The 21,735-nt window shown below is 45.2% G+C and overlaps 1 protein-coding gene across 2 annotated transcripts in view; it reads right to left on the reverse strand.

Moving 5' to 3' along the window:
• Window positions 1–21,735, reverse strand: part of LOC132382017 (E3 ubiquitin-protein ligase TRIM62-like) — a 108,635-nt gene that overhangs the window by 51,892 nt on the left and 35,008 nt on the right. The window contains exon 1 of one of the 2 annotated variants that reach the window (XM_059951813.1): window positions 6,816–6,834. The exons of the other annotated variant lie outside the window; for it this stretch is intronic. Coding sequence (XP_059807796.1) covers window positions 6,816–6,818 — 3 coding nt within the window. The 5' untranslated portion in view covers window positions 6,819–6,834. Of the gene's footprint in view, window positions 1–6,815; window positions 6,835–21,735 lie in introns of those variants that run through there. 2 annotated transcript variants of the gene reach the window in all.

Genomic DNA, 21,735 nt, shown 5'->3' on the forward strand with positions numbered 1-21,735 from the left:
CTACAGACACCAAATTTTAGAATTTCCCAATCCATAACATTGCTCAACACCCAAAATGACTGCCAAGTACTTTGCCCATGGTTAATCTGCACACAATTAAACAGTGCCAAGTACGAGCATGAGGTTGGAGTGTGGCATTAGAAGCTTAAGAAGACGATGCAAGCATGGGGCTTCTATACAGCTGTACAGATAGACAGACAGAGATTGTATTGTAATGCCCTGTTACAATCACTGCTTATCAACAGAATATTACTGAGCACCACACATTCACACACTCCAATCAACATGTTACAAGCTGTGCAATAAAACAATCACCATAAAGTTCAAAGTACATTTATTATCAAAGTATGTATACTTCATACAACCTTGAGTTTCGTCTCCTTACAGGCAGCCACAAGACAAAGAAGTCCAGCAGAGCCCACTAAAAATGATTTAATTGGGGATTTGCTGGGCAGCACAGCTCAAAGGGTCAGAAGGGCCTGTTCTACGCTGTATTTCACTAAATAAATAAATGATTGAACCCCCAGTGTCCAGTGACATAAATAATGCAAATCGCATTCAGAACTGCAGTTCACAATACTGTAGCCGATCCAGAGGACACTAATTACAGGCCACAGTCTCAGTCCAGCAAGGAGACGAGGAGGGAGGCGAACCAGACCTCTCTTACCTCCAACCCCAACACCCTGACCCTTTCAATCTAGCCCAGTGCTTAAATCGTCTGAACTTTGGGCCGTTCTTTGCTCTCTGCCACTCTGCTACATCCTTGGGCTTGGGCTCCTCTGCATCGATTTGGTCAGTATCCGACCCTTCCAATTCGGCTCGACTCCCAAATCGATCAAACCTCAGATCTTCCTTCAGCTTCGGCTCGGCTCCACGGTTTTGAATTGCCTCCAAGTCCACTCCAGCAACTCCGGCCTGGGCACGCTGCAACGGCCCAGCCTTTCCGAGACCCTGGCCCATACCACAAAAACGCCAGGTCATACAGGCAGTTCCGCTCAACTCTGACAGCAATGCCACAGGCCACTGTTAGCAGCGATCGTTTGCCATTAAAAAAATGTGAATAGTGAAGTATTTAGTTGCTTTCTTTGTTTCATGGGCCACCAACAAGTAGTCGCTGAACTTCAGCGGCACCATTTTAAACTGGAAGTACGATTTCCTAACCATGGACCTTTCTTCACGTACAAAATAACCCCTCCCATAAATCTACCGGGCTCTTACCAGTTACCTACTGTTGCATTCACTGAAAATTGGTGGGACCCCTGTATTTCTGACAGTTACTGATGTAACATTGATGGGTAAAGGTGTCCAACCAGGCTGATGTCAGAGCCACGTGTTTAGCAGTGCCTGCGTGTTAGGAGACTGCAATGGGTACCTCAGCAGCTATGGGGCTACTGTGGCCTTGCTCTGGTTCCAATCCTTGCAGAGACTCCTAAAAAAAACATTCCCAAAAAACAAAGTTTACTGCCCGAATCAGTCTTCACACTCGAGGGCTAAAGTAGAGCAGTGAAGTTGAGGGTGGAGTTTCTGGAAATTCTTTCCCTTGCTACTATAAGGATATCTGGCAGTCAGTGTAACTCTATAAAACATCTCAAGTGGCATTTTGATTTATTAACCCCATGAAAATTCACACCTGTGGAGCTTCATGGCCAAAATTAACAATCTTTTTCCTACAAGGTTACTTAGTCTGGACCAGTCCCATATGTAATAAAACAATAAGCACGGGCTTGGAAGGCACCTCCAAACCTTTGATTCATTTTCCTAGTACTAGAAGCTGTCTCCAAGCACATGGTGAACCCTACAGGAGAAGCCAGTTTATGGAAGAAAGAGAGGAAGGGGGCCAAGAGGCTCATCACTCACTCAGCTACTAGCTAATAGTCATTGCTGGAGACAGATCTCTGCAAAGAGAAACAGCTGACATTTCAGGCTGAAGATCTTTCATCAGAACATCAGCTCTTGACTCACTTTATGTAAACACTGCAGGAGTTTTGGAATACCGTGTTGCTGTTAGACACAATTTATCTTTTTTTTTCCTCTAGCATTTTTCTCCCTTGTACCATCTTCTATGAGAGGTGTGTTCCCCACATAATTGAGGCACCTTCGATATATTCACTCAGCATAAAAACTCCATGTTAAAATAGTCAGGCATTGAACTAATGTTCGCAGAACTCTGTGTAAGGAAGCATTTCATTTGCATTCCTTTACCAGAAAAGCAATAAGATCACTCCAAGAAGGTTGCCTCATTCTTAACTTGCCTTCCCAACACACAGATAACAGTCCATAAATTAGCTGCCTTCACTGATTATTTACCCTGAAACTCCCCCTCACTTAGAGGAACCAAGTGGAAGCCTCATTTAAAGCACAGAAGACCAAAATTTTACATGTAATAAATTTGAAAAAATAATGTTATATGTTTCCTGGCAGAGAATATGATTAGTGTGGTGAACTATGTGCCTGTCGGGACAGGCACAGTATATCGGGACTTTGAACTGCTGGTCATGCCTAATCTGTGTGCACCTGTGCTATTGGGGCTGGACTTCCAGAGCCATCTCGAAAGTGTGACTATGGTATACGACGGGCCCCTCCCACCACTCACTGTCAAGAATCCTCAGTTTTGTGGGACTTCTTCACATACCCCGCTACTGACTACACACACACACGGACACACACATCCCATCCAGAACCAGGCCAACAGCTGCGCTACCGACACTTGCAGCCTCTCCACTCTCAAGATCCCTCCCCCACCGCTGTTCGCCAACCTGACCCCCGACTGTAAACCTGTGGCAACCAAAAGCAGGAGGTACAGCGCGGGGGACCGGGCCTTCATTCAGTCGGAGGTGCAGCGGCTGCTCAGGGAGGGGATCATTGAGCCGAGCACAAGCCCTTGGAGGGCCCAGGTGGTTGTTGTTCGGACTGGGCAGAAAAATAGGATGGTGGTGGACTATAGTCAAACCATCAATAGGTTTACGCAGCTTGACGCATACCCCCTACCCCGCATCGCGGATATGGTCAACCAGATTGCTCAGTATAAGGTGTACTCGACAATAGATCTGAAATCCGCTTATCACCAGCTCCCCATCTGCCCAGAGGACCGCCCCTACACCGCCTTCGAGGCGGGCGGCCGGCTCTATCACTTCCTGCGCGTCCCTTTCGGTGTCACGAATGGTGTCTCTGTCTTCCAGAGGGAAATGGACCGGATGGTGAACCAGTACCAACTGCAGGCCACATTTCCCTATCTGGATAACATCACCATCTGTGGTCATGACAGGCCAGATCACGACGCCAACCTCCAACGGTTTCTCCAAGTGGCCGCAGCTCTGAACCTTACTTATAACAGGGACAAGTGTGTTTTTGGTACCACCCGCCTTGCTATACTTGGGTATGTCGTGGAAAACGGGGTTATTGGGCCTGATCCCGAACGTATGCGCCCCCTGTTAGAGCTCCCTCTTCCCACCACTCTCAAGGCCCTCAGACGGTGCCTGGGGTTTTTTTCCTATTACGCCCAATGGGTCCCCCATTACGCAGACAAGGCTCGCCCCCTGGTCAAGTCTACCTCGTTTCCCCTCTCTGCTGAGGCCTGCGCGGCCTTCAACTGCATTAAAGCGGACATTGCCAAAGCTACGATGCATGCAGTGGACGAGACCGCTCCCTTCCAAGTGGAGTGTGATGCCTCCGATTTCGCTCTGGCTGCTACCCTTAATCAGGAAGGCAGACCAGTAGCATTCTTTTCTCGCACCCTCCAAGGCTCTGAAATTCGGCACTCCGCGGTGGAGAAAGAAGCCCAGGCCATAGTGGAGGCTGTTAGGCACTGGAGGCACTATCTTGCTGGCAAAAGATTCACTGTGCTGACCGACCAGCGCTCGGTTGCGTTCCTGTTCAGCAACCAACAGCGGGGCAAGATCAAAAATGATAAGATTTTGCGGTGGAGGATAGAACTCTCCACCTACACCTATGATATCCTGTACCGGCCTGGCAGACTCAATGAGCCCCCTGATGCCCTATCCCGGGGAACATGTGCTAGCACACAGCTCGACCAGCTGTACGCCCTTCATGCACAACTTTGCCATCCGGGGGTCACCCGATTTTACCATTTTGTGAAAGCTCGGAACCTGCCATACTCCCTGGAGGACATCAGGACGATGACCAGGGACTGCCAAATTTGTGCCGAGTGCAAACCGCACTTCTACTGTCCTGACACGGCACAACTTGTCAAGGCCACCCGCCCTTTTGAACGCCTGAGTGTTGACTTTAAGGGCCCCCTTCCCTCCACTGACCGCAATGTCTATTTTCTCAGTGTTATTGACGAGTTCTCACGGTTCCCCTTTGCCATCCCCTGCCCCGACACCACTGCCACGTCCGTCATAAAAGCCCTGCGCCAGCTCTTCACTCTGTTCGGGTATCCCTGCTATATCCACAGTGATAGAGGGTCCTCCTTTATGAGTGAGGAGCTGCGCCAGTACTTGCTAGCTAGGGGCATTGCTACCAGTCGGACCACGAGTTATAATCCCCGGGGTAATGGCCAGGTAGAGTGGGAGAATGCCACAGTGTGGAAGGCCACACTTTTAGCCCTTAAGTCCAAAGGGTTGCCGGTCTCTCGATGGCAGGAGGTCCTCCCTGAGGCACTGCACTCTATCCGCTCTCTGTTATGTACGTCCACCAATGCCACCCCTCACGAACGCCTATTCTCTTTTCCCAGGAAGTCTGTCACTGGGACCACCCTACCAGTTTGGCTGACGTCCCCGGGGCCAGTGCTGCTCCGGAAACATGTGAGGAGCAATAAATACTCCCCGCTGGTGGAGAGGGTTCACCTTCTCCATGCGAACCCCCAGTATGCTTACGTGGTCTTACCTGATGGGCGGGAGGACACGGTCTCCATCCGCGACCTGGCACCCGCAGGTGCAGCAGACCACTACCCTGAAGGCTCTCCGGTAACTGTGAACCCTGCACCAGAGGTGACACCGTACTCACCAGGCCCTACACAGACTCCTCACGACACTTGTATACCGGGCGTTTCGTACGCATTTATACCAGGCGCCTCGCACATGCATGAGGGATCACCGGCGCCTAGTGGGCAAGAACACGTGCAACCCCCGTCCCCTGTGCAATCGCCAATGTTGCCGGCACCTATGCGGTCACAGCCGGTGCTACGTAGATCGCAGCGACAGATTCGACCGCCTGATCGGCTTGACTTGTAAGAACCTTCGCTACATGAGGACTTTTTCAAACGAAGGGGGGGTGAATGTGGTGAACTATGTGCCTGTCGGGACACGCCCCTGCTGACTGCTCCTGTGGCTCCTCCCACAGGCCCCTGTATAAAGGAGACCTGCGGCCTGAAGATCGGCCTCAGTCTCCAGGACCTTGTATGATAGACACTCACTCCTGGTTCCTTCTTCCAGTCAATAAAAGCCGATATCTCGCCTACGTCTCAGTGTGAGTTATTGATGGTGCATCAATTAGCAAGGTTAGAAACACAGTCTGCAGGTGTTACAAAGGAACCCTGGTGGCTGTGTGTAATCTCTCCCCCCCACCACCACTTCAGTGCTCCACTTTCCTCCTACATTCCAAACCCATCTTAGCTTCTGTTGTCCACCAGCCTCTCTACATCTGGACTCACCTATCACCTAACCAGCTCCCATCTCAACATTCACCTTCATTTCTTTATGCTTTCCCTCGGCCCCGATGCAGGGGCCTCAACCCGAAATGCCATCACAGTTGCTACTTGGGCCACAGAGCTCCTTCTAAAGCTTTTTCTTTACCCCCCCCCCCCCCCCCGGCTTTGGAGGGATGGTGTTAATCGGCTACTGTGAGCAGGTATCTCTCAAGTGTCGATGGCTGGTGTGAACCAGCAGAGAGAGGCCAAAAATGGCATTGTTAAAGGGCCAGCGAGAGAGAATAGATTAGGAGGAATTAAGCGGGGAATGGGATTGATGGGAGAACTAGCACAGACTTGATGGGACAAATGGCCTCCTCTGTTGTTCTGAAACACAATAATATTGGGGCAGGAAAAAATATATATGAAAATTGAGACATTTGTGAAGAACCCCTGAAAATGTTAATAATGAGTTATGAGGACCTAGGTTAAAATAAAATGAAAACTAATAAACACAAAACTGATCCACGTCGTTTTGCACCTGAATTTGTCCCTTGGTCCTCCAGGACATGGCTGGTGACAGCTCGTTCTGCTGACCATTCTTCAAGCATAAGCAAATTAGTCCACCACAAGAGATAGGATAAGGCTCTGCTCCCGATCGCTAAAGCACAGAAACCACTCAGCCCACAGACTCCATACTGCTTGTCGAGCAAAGATTCATTTAGTATCAATGTATGCAATATACAACTCTGAGATTCATCTCCAGATAGCCACGAAACAAAGACAAACCAGGGAAGTTCAAAAAGAACCACAGGCACCGCCCCACCCCCCACAACAAAAAAACAGCAACACTATCATCAACCTTCCCCCCACCCCGCACCAAAACAAAAACAAGAAAGCAGATAGTCAGTCACAACACCGGGAGCCCTGCTAGTTCTCTCTCCTGGTCTAATCCAATTGGAAAGTTTCCACCACATCTATAAAAAGTGCGTCCCACTTCATTACTACAGTTCCTGTAAAAAAAAAGCTACTTGCATCCCGTTTCTTTTTCTCCTGGCATTTTACCCTCTCGTTCATGTTTTCATTAATAAATGATTCAAGGACCAGGTTCTCTCTAAGCCTCACTATCAGCCCGCAGAACACCTCACAATCTCCTTTTTTTTTTCGCTTCTCACTCACAATCAGCTTTCTACAAGGAAACACCAGGAGAAGGAATCCCAGTACCCACCATCCTCTCCTGCTGGCCCAGAGCGTAGAGAACCCATCAGCAGAATGTGTTGTACCACCCAAGCTGAGCAGTGGTACTAACTGGACAGGGATACATTTAACAAAGACAGGCGTTGGGCCTAGTCCAACACACTTCAACCAGTAGGGTCTGCGAGAGCAAGTCAGTACCAGGCCAAGCAGTAGAAAATGAACAGTAGATCAATCCCTGTGCTATTAAGGTAATTATCTGGGTTCAGCAAAAGCGCATTGCATTAAAAAAACTTAAGACAGTATTGATTGCCTTTTAACTGACCATGTTTGCTCTGCGCTGCTAATGCCTTTACATCAATACCCAAAACACTGAGTAAAACGAGTTTTGCTATTGTCACAAGCACAGAGAAAAACTTAGCTTAACAAACCAGCCGTGCAGATCATTTCGAAGCACGAGTAATTTGAGGCACAACAAGGGAAAAGCGGTTACAGCTCAGGCAGAGTGGGAATGGAAGGAGAGGAAAGCAGAGCAGTAAATGATTTCTTTGGCTTTGAAGGTTTAGTAGCTAAAATGACTTGCTTCACATCTTTGTGAAATAGATTTATACCTCCAACACTCAGTTATTTCTGGCTTTTGTAACTGCTTGGGTTTCGAGCCAAGATTTATGGCCGTCAATAATTTAAGGCTGGACAGATATTCTATGTTGCAGGGAGCCTCAAAGGCTCCAGCATGATTAACTCTCCCCGGTTTCTGGAACAGAAGGCAAAGCCAGTGCAGCTCAATTGGTGCTGATACCTGGCACTGTGAATGCAGATAGAGGTTAGCAATAACACAGCTGTGTTTTAACTGCAAACCAGGGCTGCCAACATAACGCAAAACCCAAGGGTGATATTTTCAGTTGCAAATTGCACTCCTCAGAACGAAAATGTTCATATGGTCAAGAAGCAGCAAGCCGATCTGTGATGCGGCTGCAGGGCACATGAAGGTTAGATTTGGTCCATTACAAATTAATATAGCACAAAGTAAGACTATTCAGCCCCAAATGCCTGTGCTAGCCCTTTTAATGAAAAATCCAAATAGCCCCATTCCCCTGCAGACAATTCCTTTATAAAAGTGTACATCCAATTCCATTTGAAAGCCGCTATTGATTACACTTCAACCACTCGTCCACACAGTGAATTCCAGATCACAACTTGCTCCGTAGAAATTTTTTAACTTAGTTTTTTGCTGATTCATTTTTTTTTAAAAGAGTGTTTGAGATTAGAGACCTCAACCAATTACTCCCAATAACTCAAACATTGCTGAAGTACAGGAGAGCTGAGTCTGTGTTTCACCAGTGCAAAGCTTTCACCTGTCATACCACAATCCCCTCGGACCTCCATATCTTAATGGGGTTACGTGGGCGTGGACGAAAGGCAACACAGATTTAAAAATATACCTGGACCCTAAGGGTTGAATTACAGGCAATGATTACAGAAAGTAGGGTCATCCTCTCCCGACTTTTAAACTTAAGGGTTAATTTTTTTTAAGTAATTTCAATCATTAAGGACCCCACCCCAGTACCTCATTGTTACCATCAAGGGGGTACAGAAGCATGAAGGCACACACTCAATAACTCAGGAACAGCTTCTTCCCCTCTGTCACAAACATAACAAATTTCACAGCATACTCCGGTGATAATAAACCCGATTCTGATCCTGAACACACTACGGAGAACAGAGAGAGTGTAGAGACAAATTATTTCTGAGAGCTGGGGGATGCGAGCTAAAGTAAGAAATTAAATAAATTGAAACTCCTCTGCAACGCATGGGTTAGCGGCAGGTTGTGACACCAACCACTAGAACGGGTTAAAACGGCCAGGTCATCAGAGGACACAGGCCATCTCCCTGCGGGACAAGCATCTCACTGCAGAAGCAGAGCCATTTCAGTCACAGACAAAAATAAAAGTAACATTTAGATAAAAGAAACCATGTGATGCAGCTCCAAAGATTTCACCCAGTGGAAGTGGTGAGGTTCCTCAATTTAATCATCGCAGTGCAGGTGACTGAGGTGCTAATGTTATACGTCAGCATAGCAAGCAACTGTCATACTGAGCAGTTTCTGTTGTCAGGGGCTTTTCCAATAACTGCTGATACAACACCGAATTACAGAAACTTCTAGCATGGCACAGCTCAGATTCTAAGAACAAAGACCTTTGGAATTTATATTGACTAGGCATAATTTTTGCTTACCCTCAATTAACAAACGTTTACAAGGCCCCACCTCCAATTTAAATCCCAGATGGAGAATATCTATTGGCAGAATAGCAAAGGAAAATTGCCAAAATTCTGAGCTGCTATTGATTGGGATTGATACTTACAAAGCAGCTGGTACTTTGAACTCAGTGAGCTAGAATTCAATCTGTTTGCAGGAGGGGAGTTTCTAAACCAATAAAACAAAAGGGAAATTCACAGGAGCACGCACACGGTGCTGGAGGAACTCGGAAGGCCAGGCAGCACCTAAGGAGGAGAATAAACAGTCGACCCTTCAAAAGGACTGGAAAGTAAAGGGGAAGAAGTCAGTGGGAGTTTAACAGCATGGGATCAGGAATCATGGGTGATATTCTGCCTCATTGGTCCACTGTTCCAAGAGCTGAGTATATTAATATATGGAATTTGATATACATATAGACACACACGCACACTTGCAAAAGGCCATGTACAGAGTGTTACCAATGGAGGGAGAAATATTGGCTTTCTCACCACTCTTATCAGAATATAGCATAGTTCACCACGATGACTATTAAACATCATTTGCAAAGGACAAATATAAAACAAAAGATAAAAATAATAGGCGATAGCAAAAGTCAAGGAATGTACATCACAGTAGAAGTTCATTTACATTGACCACCACACTTCAATTTCAAACTTCATTTCAAGTTGAAGTACAGGTAGTCCCCGAGTTATGAACGTCCGACTTACGGGCAAATCCGACTTAGAGATGGACTCAGGAATGGAACTCGTACGTAACCCGGGGACTGCCTGCATTCAAATACTGCAGTGCAGAACAGATATGCTGCTTTATGCTACTAATGCAGAGTTAGACAGGTCCTTGATTGGCCTTGGCATCAAAGGGTATAAGGAGACAGCAGGGAAGTAGGGATGACTGTAAGAATTGGATCAGCCCGTGACTGAATGGTGGGGCAAACTCGATGGGCCAAATGGCCTACTTCTACTCCTATATCTTATGGTTTTGTATAAAATTGAAGCACAAACTGTCTGCAAAGTTAACCAAAACAGCAAGCATCTATTCAATGAACAAGAGTGTTCCTTGTGTCCTGGAGAATATCTCTGATCCAATATCACCCAGAGGATGAACCGATGTCCAGCCTTGATTTCCTGTATGCAAGTCTTGTGGTGCAGGACTGGTTGATGCACTTGTCAATATGAGTTATTGCACGTGTAAAGTAATTCATCGACTGCTGGACACCATATGGATGTGACACATGGAGATTACCTCATTGTAGACCAGCAAGAGCAGAACTTCCACAACTCCAATGCCTGCCGCCTTGCTCACAAAACTGGCACAGCCAGGAGCCAAGTTTAGTCCCATCCTGTTTGGCTCACAGACAACTGCTTGTGATACCTAAAGCAACACACACAAGCACCTGGAGGAACTCAGCGGGCCTGGCAGCGCCAACGGAAAAGCGTAAACAGTCACCATTTCCGGCTGAAACCCGCCCTGATGAAGGGTCTTGGCCGAAATGTCGACTGTTTATTCTTTTCCAGGATGCCACCTGGCCTGTCCGGTTCCTCCGTCATTTTGTGTTTCTTGCTTTGAATTCCCAGCAACTGCAGATTTCTTCATGCTTGTGAAGCGTTTAAATATTCAAATAGTACAGAGGCAATTAAAATTTGCCTTTTTAACTCTTCCTTCCCCACCATGAACACAGACTAAAGATATCCTGCAGTCAATTATTAGTCAGCAAATGCAATATTGCCTCAGATGAGTGATTCATTTGCAAAGATAATTTGGCTTAAGTTCCAAAGCAAATCATATATTAATACAGAGAAAGTTAATCAAGCAAAGAATCCTTCATTTATTAAGCTCACAAGTGTAAACCTGCCAATGAGGCAGAGGAAACCTTGCAAGGGTCATCCCAGTTCATTGGCAAAATTAAAAATCAAGGAACTGAGCCAATGGCAACTACCCTGGTCCCAGTTCCAACCTCTGCTGACATAGCCGATCTCAGCCTGGGTTTGACAGTGAATCGTGGCCCTTGAGCAGGGCGAGAGACAAACTTAAACTAACCCAGGTCCTGCTCTAATTACTTGCCCTTCTGGGTTGCAAGACTCCCCACCCAGCTGAACTAATGAATAATATATACCTATTGAAGTCATGGAGTTTCACCACACAGAAACAGGTTCTTAAGCCCAGTTCATCCATTCTGACCATGTTGTCTATTTAAGTTAGCTCCACTTTCCTCATGTTTGTCCCATAGAGGTTCACAACCTGGTGTCTGCAGACCTCCTTATTTAATAGCATTGGTCCATGGCATAAAAAAAGGTTGGGAACCCCTGGTCTAAAACTTTCCTATCATACTGACAAGTGTGTGCCATCCAAGTGTCTTTTAGACATTTGTTATTGTACCCACTTCTACTTCCTCTGGCAGCCTGTTCCATTTGTCCGTATACTCAGGGTGGAAAATAGTTGCCCCTCAGGTCCCCTTGAAACGTAAAACTATCCCCTCTAGCTTTGGACATCCTTATCCTGGGAAAAAGACTAGCTATTCAACTCATCTATGCCCCACATGACTTTTTAAACTTCCAGAAAGGTAACCCTTCTGTCTCTTACACTCCAGGAAAAAGTCCCACACAATCCAGTCTTTAGCCCAATATATTGTTGTAAAAGTCTTCCGATTTAATGATATTCTTCCTCTACCTAGTGACTGGAGCAACCCACGCGCATTCTCCTCAATTATAGTCACAATCTTTCACATCCATGACTGCTTCCTTGATGCCCCGATTATTATCCCAAGTGGCAAAGGGGTGACGTACAGAAGTAGGATAGGCTGGCTAAGTGGTGTCCCAACAAGCAACCTTGTACACAACGCCAGTGAGACCAATGAATTATCTCCGAACTTTAGGAAGGGGAAGTTGGGAGAATGTGTCCCAGTCCTCACTGAAAGGTCAGCAGTGGAAAGGATGAGCAGCTTTAAGTTCCTTGGTGTCAACATCTCATAGGATTTGTCTGAGTCCCGACACGCTGATTCAATCACAAAGGAGGAATGCCAGCGGCTCTACTTCATTAGGAGTTTGAATAGATTTGATATGTCCGCCACCAAAGACTCTTCCAAATTTATATAGACATGCAGTAGGGAGCATTCTGACTGGTTACAACTCCGCCTTGTATGCATAGAATCATAAGATACGGAAAGGTGTAGATACAGCCTGTTCCACTTTGGGCATAATCCTCCCCTACCATGGAGGACATCTTCAAGAAAGTGGTATCCATCACCATGTACTCTCTCCATCTGGAACATGACCTCTTCTTGATACTACCATCATGGAAGAGGTACAGGAGCCTGCAGACCCTCACACAGTGATTCAGCAACAGCTCTTTCCCTCTGCCAATGAATTTCTGAACAGTCCATGAACACTACCTCATTGACCTTCTGCACTGTTTATTTTGCAATACGTGGTAATTTTATGTATTTGCACTGCAATGCAAAACAAGCTTCACATCACATAAGCAGTGACAATAGACCTGATTCAGATTCACTGAGAGAAAACTGAAGAGAAAAATCACAAACTTTAACCTTACTTTTGAAAATAATGCTTCAAGTCTATAATAGAAACTTGCTGGAAGCCATTTATTGTCAGGCAAACTAAAGATTTTCTTCCGTACATACTGAGTTTAACACCCGAGCAGTGCTGGTCTGATCTTGTGTGACTGGTTGCCGTACTCTGTGAGAAAAATCTCATTACCTCATACTACACTAGGTGCCAGTGGGCCATCAGAAGCTCTAGATGTCAAAAGGAGGCAGTGAATGGAAAAACACACTTCTGAGGGCAAGTTTTGTTTGTGGGACAAGAGAAAGTGGAAATGTGAACAAGGTATTTACACGAGCAAGGACAATTTTACATTAAGTTTCCAAATGTCATATCAAATCAAAATGAAATTCCTTTTTAGTTAGAATCAGTGGGATTTATTAGAATTACTTTTGTTTCTCTAATTTCTTTAACTTAATAGATCTAGTTTTATTCCCTATTTAAAAGTTTTACAGTCTAATATTAGCCTTTTTTATTTTTTCCCTATTTAGTTAGAAAGCTAATTGAATTCCTATTTTTAAATTTTTTGATTAACCTCTGTTTAGCTTCAGGTAAGTACCGTAGATTCCAGACTACAGAGCGCACCTGATTAAAAGCCGCACGCTCTAATTTTAGAAAGAAAATCAATTTTGTACTCGTACAGGCCGCACCGGATTTTAAGCTGCAGGTGTCCCACGTTGTAATATGAGATACTTACACAGAAAGATATTACACGTGAGGATTTTTTAACTTTTAATTAAATCCATATGGTAACATAAACAAATACATATTGCAAATGCTTTTTTCCGAACAGTGCCTGTAACACAGCTACTTTTAAATATACATACGTATCGGTAACACACAAATTACATTGCGTATACTTTTTTACTGAACAGTGCACGAACAACATTCCAATATCTCCTAACGACTGGTTAAAAAAAATATATATACTGCAGCCTACCAGGAAAAGTTATTGATCGCCTTCTTCATCTTCCTCCTGCGCACTAAAACCATCAAAGTCCTCTTCTTCAGTGTCCGAATTGAACAACCTCAGGATCTCGTCACTCACTTCAGTCTCTTCATTGTCGCTCTCACTTGAGCGCACGCGGTCCTCTTCATCACGCAGCAGTCCAGCCTTTCGAAACCCGCTGGTGATGGTGGATGTTGTGACACGGCTCCACGCATTTAGGATCCACTGGCAGACTTGAGTTAAAGATGCTCTTCGCATGCGTCCTGTTTTGGTAAAGGATTTCTCGCCGCTCGTCATCCAAGCCTCCCACTCAACGTGCAGCGCCACTTTAAATGCCCGGTTCACGCTGATGTCCAGTGGCTGCAAATACTTCGTGGTGCCCCCAGGAATCACAGCTGGAATTGAGTTTGTACTCTTGATGGCAGCTTTCACTGAATCTGTTATATGGGCCCTCATGCTGTCCATAACGAGCAATGCTTTTTTTCTGTGAAAAAATCCCCCTGGTCGCTTGGCGTAGCACTCTCTCAGCCAATCCTTCATTAGACTCTCCGTCATCCAACCTTTCTTATTGACTTTCACCATGATTTCTTTTGGGAATTTTTCCTTTGGCATTGTCAGCCGCTTAAAAATCACCATCGGTGGAAGCTTTAGTCCGGATGCTGTGCAGCTCAGAACACAAGTAAAATGCGTTCTCTCATGGCCACTTGTTTTCAGTGTGAAGGACGAGTCACCTTTTTTATTAACAGTCTGAGTGAGAGGCAGGTCAAACGTCAAAGGTACTTCATCCATATTTATGATATCATCTGGCCCGATGGAATTCTCCGCTATCTTTTTTTGAGTGAATGTGCGGAAGTTAGCAAGTTTTTCCTCGTGGTCGGGAGGGAGCTGCTGACACAGAGTCGAGCGTACCCTGACGGACAGGCCTTTTCGTCTCATAAATCTAAAACACCACGATGGCACACCTCTAAAATCTTCGATTTTCATTTTGGTGGCGATTGCTTTAGCCTTCAATCTGATCTGCACGGTGGAAACACCGCGGCCGCCTGCTCTCTGTGTGTTAACCCAGTCTTCAAGAAAGTTTTCAAGTTCGGACCATCTGCTATGATTACCTCTGAAAGCTTTTGTCGTCTTTTTGCATTGACTCAGTTCTTCACGCTGGCGTCTCCACCGTCTCACCATCGATTCATTTATGCCAAGATTATGTGCAGCAGCTCAATTTCCTTCTTCAACCGCCAGATTGATCGCCTTTAACTTAAAAGCTGCATCATATGCTTTTCTTCGAGTGTTTTCCATGTTGATGAGGGTGAGTACAAATGACTGATTTACAATAATTTAATTGTGAAAGTGCGCTTGATTTATCGTACAATTTCATTGGACCTCTGTGAACTACTCATCAATTTTATTGGTCTACTGTTACGAGGCAAAATGTTTTTGGCGGCATGAAAAAAAAACATGCATTAGCCGCACCGTAGTATAGGCCGCAGAGTTGCCGCAGTGTTCAAAGTGTGGGAAAAAAGTAGCGGCTTATAGTCCGGAATTTACGGTACATCTACAAGTTCACATTCAACTCCCCCGTCACAAAAATAATACAACCTAACTTCCTTCACCGCATATTCTCCAACATCGCGATATTAAACCAAAGAAAATCTCAGTCGCTTATCAGAGTCCTTACAAAAGGAATCAGTTCTTCCAGATAATTAAATTCAAACCCTTCACTTGAGAAATAAAATTGTATATCTGACCATGTTGTGAAATAGCTCGCTCTTGTGCTGATTCTTTCATCTTTGGGGGGGGGGGGTGCTCGCCCTCTCATTTCCTGGTTTATTGGATGAAATGGTGGGTCATCCACATAAAGTCGATTCAAACACTATATACAAAAAATCTAACCAAATCCCATGATTTGGCATGATTAAACAAAATTGATTTGAGGTTACATGGCAGAGGTGTTGAACTTCTGTTGCTGCCAATACTGTCTCGTTATAGCTGGTGCTAAATCCGTAGCATTAATAATACTTCTAGCGATACTGTTCTTCCGGGGTTTCAGTTTGAGGATTTTCGGTTGGGTAAGTATACCAACGATTAAATTTCACCTTTAAGAGTTTACATCTTTTGCTAGCTTCTATAGTTCACTTTTTTTCCATAATTGAAAAAAAATGGAATTATGGAAAAAGTAATGCCAAGATGGTCAGAATACATCAAAGACCTATACAACGACAAAGACCGAGAGGACAACTTTGATATAGGCAACAACAACGAGGGCCCAGTGACACTTAAGGAAGAAGTGGAACATGCTAAAAAGAAAATGTGAAAGGGGAAATCATCAGGACCAGATAACATTCCAGTTGAACTGTACGAAGCGCTAGAAGATTTTGCTGTAGAGAAATTAACCATCTTATTGAATAGAATATACAACAGTGGCAAAGTACCAGAAGATCTTTTAAAGGCAGTGTTCATTGCACTGCCAAAGAAAGCAGGTGCAACAGAGTGTGGACAACACAGCACAATTAGTTTAATGAGCCACTTCACAAAAATTCTACTTAGAACTGTCATGCTCAGAATAAGAAACAAAATTAAACCAGAGATCAGTGAAGAACAGTGCGGCTTTGTCGAAGGCAAGGGAACATCAAACACAAATTATATTCTCAGGAATATTATTGAAAGGTCAATAGAAGTACAACAAGGCCTATACCTCTGATTCATTGACTACACAAAAGCCCATAACACAGTGAAAACCCAAGTCACCAGGAAAATGTTTAAAGATATTAATATCGATGGAAAAGATGTAAGAATAATCAGGAATCTCTACTGGCATCAAAGTGCAGCCATACAGATAGACAACGAGATTGGTGAATATCAGCCAATAAAGCGAGGAATCAGGCAGGGTTGTGTTCTATCACCAGACCTGTTCTCCCTGTACAGGGATCTGTACAAGACTTACCTGGAATAAGTATAGGAGTATACAAGATCAACAACCTCCGCTATGCAGATGATGCAGTACTGATAACAAACAGTGAAGTAAATTTTCAGAAACTAGTATCTACCATCAACACAGACAGCAAAAGACTTGGCCTAACCTTAAACAAAAAGAAAACTGAAGAAATGGTAATATCAAAGAACCCTGATATCCCAAACTGCAGGATCGTATTGGGAAATGAAATCCTGAAACAAGTCCACAACTTCAAGTACCTTGGATCATGGGTAACATCTGATGGCAAATGTGAAACAGACCCAAAAGCAAGAATAGCAATGGCAAGAGCAGCATTAACAGAAATGAGAAACATCCGAACGAACAAGAAAATAGCAATTGACATTGAACTCTCAGCTGCTACATTCTTCCTATATTGATGTACGGCTACGAGTCATGGACCAACACCAAAGCAATGGAAAAAAGAATCAATGCAGCAGATATGTGGTTTCTCAGAAGAATGCTATGCATATCGTATACGGGCAGGATCACCAACAAAGAAGTTCTACACAGAACAAAAACAAAATGTACATTACTTTAAAAAAAATCAGAAAACAGCAATCAAAATTCTCTGGACACATCATGTGACATTAGAACATTTAGTTACAGCTGGAAAGCTGGAAGGAAAAAGACAGAGAATGGAAATGATAGATGGATTAACATCACGGTTAGAAACAGGGACGGCAACAACTACAATTCGGAGGTTCTGGGACCGTGATGGATGGGGAGACATGATCACCCACACTGAATGGCAAGGCACCTGAACAGACACAGTTCGCTGTGTTTCCCACCAAGCTTCATGTCCCCCTCTTCTCTGGCGTTACGTCTCGTTCTCATGAGTTTGTATCTTTTTTAAAAATTCTGCAAGCCCCACTTTCATCCTTTCTCAGGTGGAGCTCTAAAATTACACCTTTGGGCTTAATTAGTCATTTTACACCTGCAGTGCTATTCTCATTACCTTATCGGTTATCATGTGGCTGCATTAGAAAACTTTAATTTTGTTTCACTAAGATACATTTTATTCTCATTCAAGTTTAATTTCTCTTTGATAGGGTACTGGATTGTAAGCCAGGGTTACACGAACAAGCAGCTATGTTCCGTGAGGAGTTCTACCTCCATTTATGCAAGGATCCGCAGACTGAGGATAGACACCAAACAGGCATTCGTGCTTTTGGTGCTGTTACGGTCACAGGTTTGGGACACATTGGGAAGAAAAACTACAAAGTTTCACAAGGTAAGGAGAAAACAACAAATAGACATTTTAATCTGGTATCTTCAGAGAGCTGACAGAGCTGAGGGTTTATTCAGAGGATGGAGACCAGTGACATGTACAGATGATGAACACAGTCCACGGTCTGGGCCTCTGTTCCAACCTCAAATGCCACGCGAGCAGGAGGCATGAGGGCCTGATAGTCGGCGCGCCCAGAGTTCAGAGTCCTGTCATCAGTTAGTCTAGGGCTCGGTACCGAAGACTGGAGTCCGAAGGTCGGTTGGAAGTCTGGAAGTCTTATGGCTGAAGCCTGGATACCGGGTGAGCAGGTGGGTGGGTGGGAGAGGGGAAAGGGGCTTGTTTTGCTGTCGTTCTTTTGTTGCTCATTGCGTTCTGCTTTTATTTTGTGTTCTGGGTTGTTGCGCTGAGCACGGTAGCATGCTACATTGGCACTGGAATACGTGGTGACGCTTTTGGGCTGCCCCCCAGCTCTGTTGTCGAATCACAAACAAGAGAAACTATACAGATACCGTAAATCCAAAGAGACAGACACACAAACACACACACACACCCACAATCACAATGCTGGAGGAACTCAGCAGGCCAGGCAGCACCTAAGGAAAAGAGTGAACAATTGACATTTCAAGCCATGATCCTTCATCAGGAAAGGAGAAAAAAAGATGACAAGTCAGAGTAAGAAGGTGGTGGGGGTGGGGGGGGGAAGAGGAGGAAGTACTAGGTGATAGGTGAAACCAGGAGGGGGAGGAATGAACTTAAAAGCTGGGAAGTTGATGATTGAAAGTGAAAAAGGGCTGGAGAAGGGGGGAACCCGATAGGAGAGTACAGAAGGCCACAGAAGAAAGGGGAAAGGGGAGGTGATAGGCACCTTGAGGGAAATGGAATGGGGGATGGTGAAAAGGAGGGGTGCAACTACCAGAGGTTAGAGAAATCGATGTTCATGCCAGCTGGCTGGAGGATACCAGATGGAATACAAGGTGTTGCTCCTCCAACCTGCGTGAGGCCTCGTTGCAGCAGTAGAGGAGGCCGTGGATTGATGGGCTGGAATATGAAGTAGAAGTAAAATGGACAGCCACCAGTAGATCCTGCTTTTTCTGGCAGCCGGAGCGTAGGTGCTTGACAAAGCGGTCGCCCAATCTACGTATCTTTTCACCGATAAACAGGAGGCCGCACCGCGAACACTGGATACGGTACATGACCCCCAACAGGCACACAGGTGAAGTGTCAGCTCACCTGGAAGGACTGTTCAGGGCCCTGAATGGTAGTGAGGGAGGAGGTGCAGCAGCAGGTGTGGAAACTGTTCTGCTTGCAAGGATTTGCCAGAAGAGGGACCAGTGGCGAGAGACGAATGGGCAAGGGAGCCACGTAGGGAGCAATCCGGCGGAAAGTGGAACGAGGGCGGGGAGAAAGATGTGCTTGGTAGTGGGATTATGCTGTTAACATAAATGATGCATTTCACTGTATGCTTCGATATACATTTGATGAATAAATCTGAATCTGACCAGTGAAAATAGCCAGCAAGTTGGGCTAAAGACATCAAAAAAAAGGTGCAAGTTACAGAAGAGCTTTAGACTGGGCACTGAAGAATCACTTGGTGCATTCTCTGACAGGAGAAAGCAGGCAAAGATATCTACTGCAGTACATTGATGCAGAAAGAAGTGTACAAATGGAAATGACGATTGTATATAAAAATAATAAAATCCAGACGTTTCACTCAGGGCGAAGTTCGAAGGTGCTGGCAAAGAACCGGGCATCAAGAGCATCTGTTTCAAAGTAGTGTTCTTCAGTGGATGATCAGTGGGCCCTGGGAGAGCAGGAAGCTGAAAGCCTACAATTCGTGTAGGTGGAAAGACTTGCTGTGGATGTGGTGGAGGTAACTGGCCTTCGAATGATACCACCGTCAGAGGGTTGGCCATAATGCACACCTCTGAAGTGGTAATAGATGCAAGTTCCTGTGTGGCTCCAGAGGGAAGATTAGCAAACTGTTTCACTGGGCGGTGGGGGGGGGGGGGGTGGTGAGAGAAGAGTGAGACAGAGACAGAGACATGTTCAAGTTAAGGGGAAAGTAATGGGCAGGCCAGATGTTCACTACTGATTAGGACATATATGGGCACGCAACATAAAAAATTGACTGTATTGGCTGTTTCTGAAGGGCCAGACCATGGACATTGAGGAGGTCAGGAACCTCTCACACTTCAGAGTGCAGTGTGAAGCCATTACTCAGGTAGTGTTGAGCTGCCAAGTCTCAAACTAACTGACACCAACAGACCAGTATTGTTCTTCCTGAGCAGTGCCTAGACAATGGTGGGGCCTTCCTTCTATTCTAACCGTGTGGGTACTGAGCTCAGAGTTAAGGAGTTGGCACAAAATCAGGTCATTTGGCCTACAAAATCCATGCCAACCATTAACCGTCTATCTTTTGATATTTTCCCCTCATTTCTATCAACTCCCCCACATTTCCCCACAGCTACACACAAGGGACAATGTAGAGCAGATGACCCATCCACAAGACTGAGATGTGGGAGGAGAGCAGAGCAGTCCAAGGGACTCAAATGGTCACAAGGAGAACGTGCAAACTCCTGGGTTCAATCTGACAAAAGGATTCTCAACGTCAGAACTGAATTCAGGGCTCTGGGCTATGAATCAGCAGTTCCATTAGCCATGCCACTGGACCATCTATATGGGATGCATAGGTTCTCTTGCAAATATGCCAGGGGAGGAACATGAAAGAACCAGTACAGACACTTCCCTCACCACCAACACCCTCCCCCCACCACCACCACCATTTTATCCTGGGCCTTAGCATTCACCCACAGAGATTCAAGGTGACTGACGACTTCTCAGATCTTACTTCTCTATTCTTTTTGGTAACAAGTCAAAGATCCAAGTTACAGTAAGACATTTAATCTTTTTGAAGGACACTTCAAAGGAGCATTGCAGGGAGCTCCTCAATTCTGCTGGTAATCCCTTGCCACGAAGGAGCTTAGGGCAGAATTCCATTTCGGACACCTGGAGTCGAGCCTCCATTCACGGGACATTGTTCCGGGGAGAGGACAACAACGTGTTTGATAACCCTGACAGTAGGCTGAAATATTTTACAGCTAGTGGACTTGTTGTCTCGTCTGGACTTTACACTACTTGCTGTAGGTAGTCTATGTGTCAGAATGACATGGGAGAGCCAGAATCACTGTTGACAGGTGAGCCATGAGCTTAGTACTATCGTTGGAGGTCTTGGTTTTTGAATGCTCTTCTCTACAGAGAAAGACTGGACATTGAAGATAATGGAGCATTTTATCATCAACATCTGCATTTGTGAAAATATGAAAGGTGTCAGAATCTTACTGGATTAACACGGTGGAATTCATGGCCAGTGGGGTTATGTTGTACAGGTTAGTGTAGTCAGGTTTGCAGAGCACATTTGATTTGGAGATAGCTTTGGACCTCAGGTATCCTCTGAGTGAGACTCGCACGTTCTCCTTGTGATGGGATGAGACTTGGAGTTACTGTGTAAGGCTGCAAGAAAACGAATCTCAGGGCTGTATATTGTGACACGTGCGTAGGTTGACAACAAAATTTACCTTGAACTTTGTAGAATTGTCCCTAGAGCCTGCATAAACCCAATGGGTCAAACGTCCTCGTTCTACATTGCGAGGAAGATACGTCAAGAAGAGGCATGTATCAAAGAAAGCACACAGTTGGGAAACTCTCCAAGAGTCAAGGATTTGCAGTGTGCTGACTAAGAGTCGAATAACGAAAGCTGGGCTGCACTTCATCTCTGATCACAAGCCATGCAGGAACCATTTACCGTAAAGCCAGTAAAATCCTACAGCAGAAACGACTCACCTATTTAGTGTCTAAAGGAGCAGAGACAAGGGTGAGCAAAATTAAAATTAAGGAGCTGATCAGGAGCCTGAAGGAGAAAATTTTTCAAGTTCAGTGACAGTGGAAGATGATCAAATATGGTCATTATTATTATTACCAAGGCTGCGAAACAACAA

The sequence above is a fragment of the Hypanus sabinus genome, chromosome 27 (assembly GCF_030144855.1).
Source record: "Hypanus sabinus isolate sHypSab1 chromosome 27, sHypSab1.hap1, whole genome shotgun sequence".
Taxonomy (NCBI): Eukaryota; Metazoa; Chordata; class Chondrichthyes; order Myliobatiformes; family Dasyatidae; genus Hypanus; species Hypanus sabinus.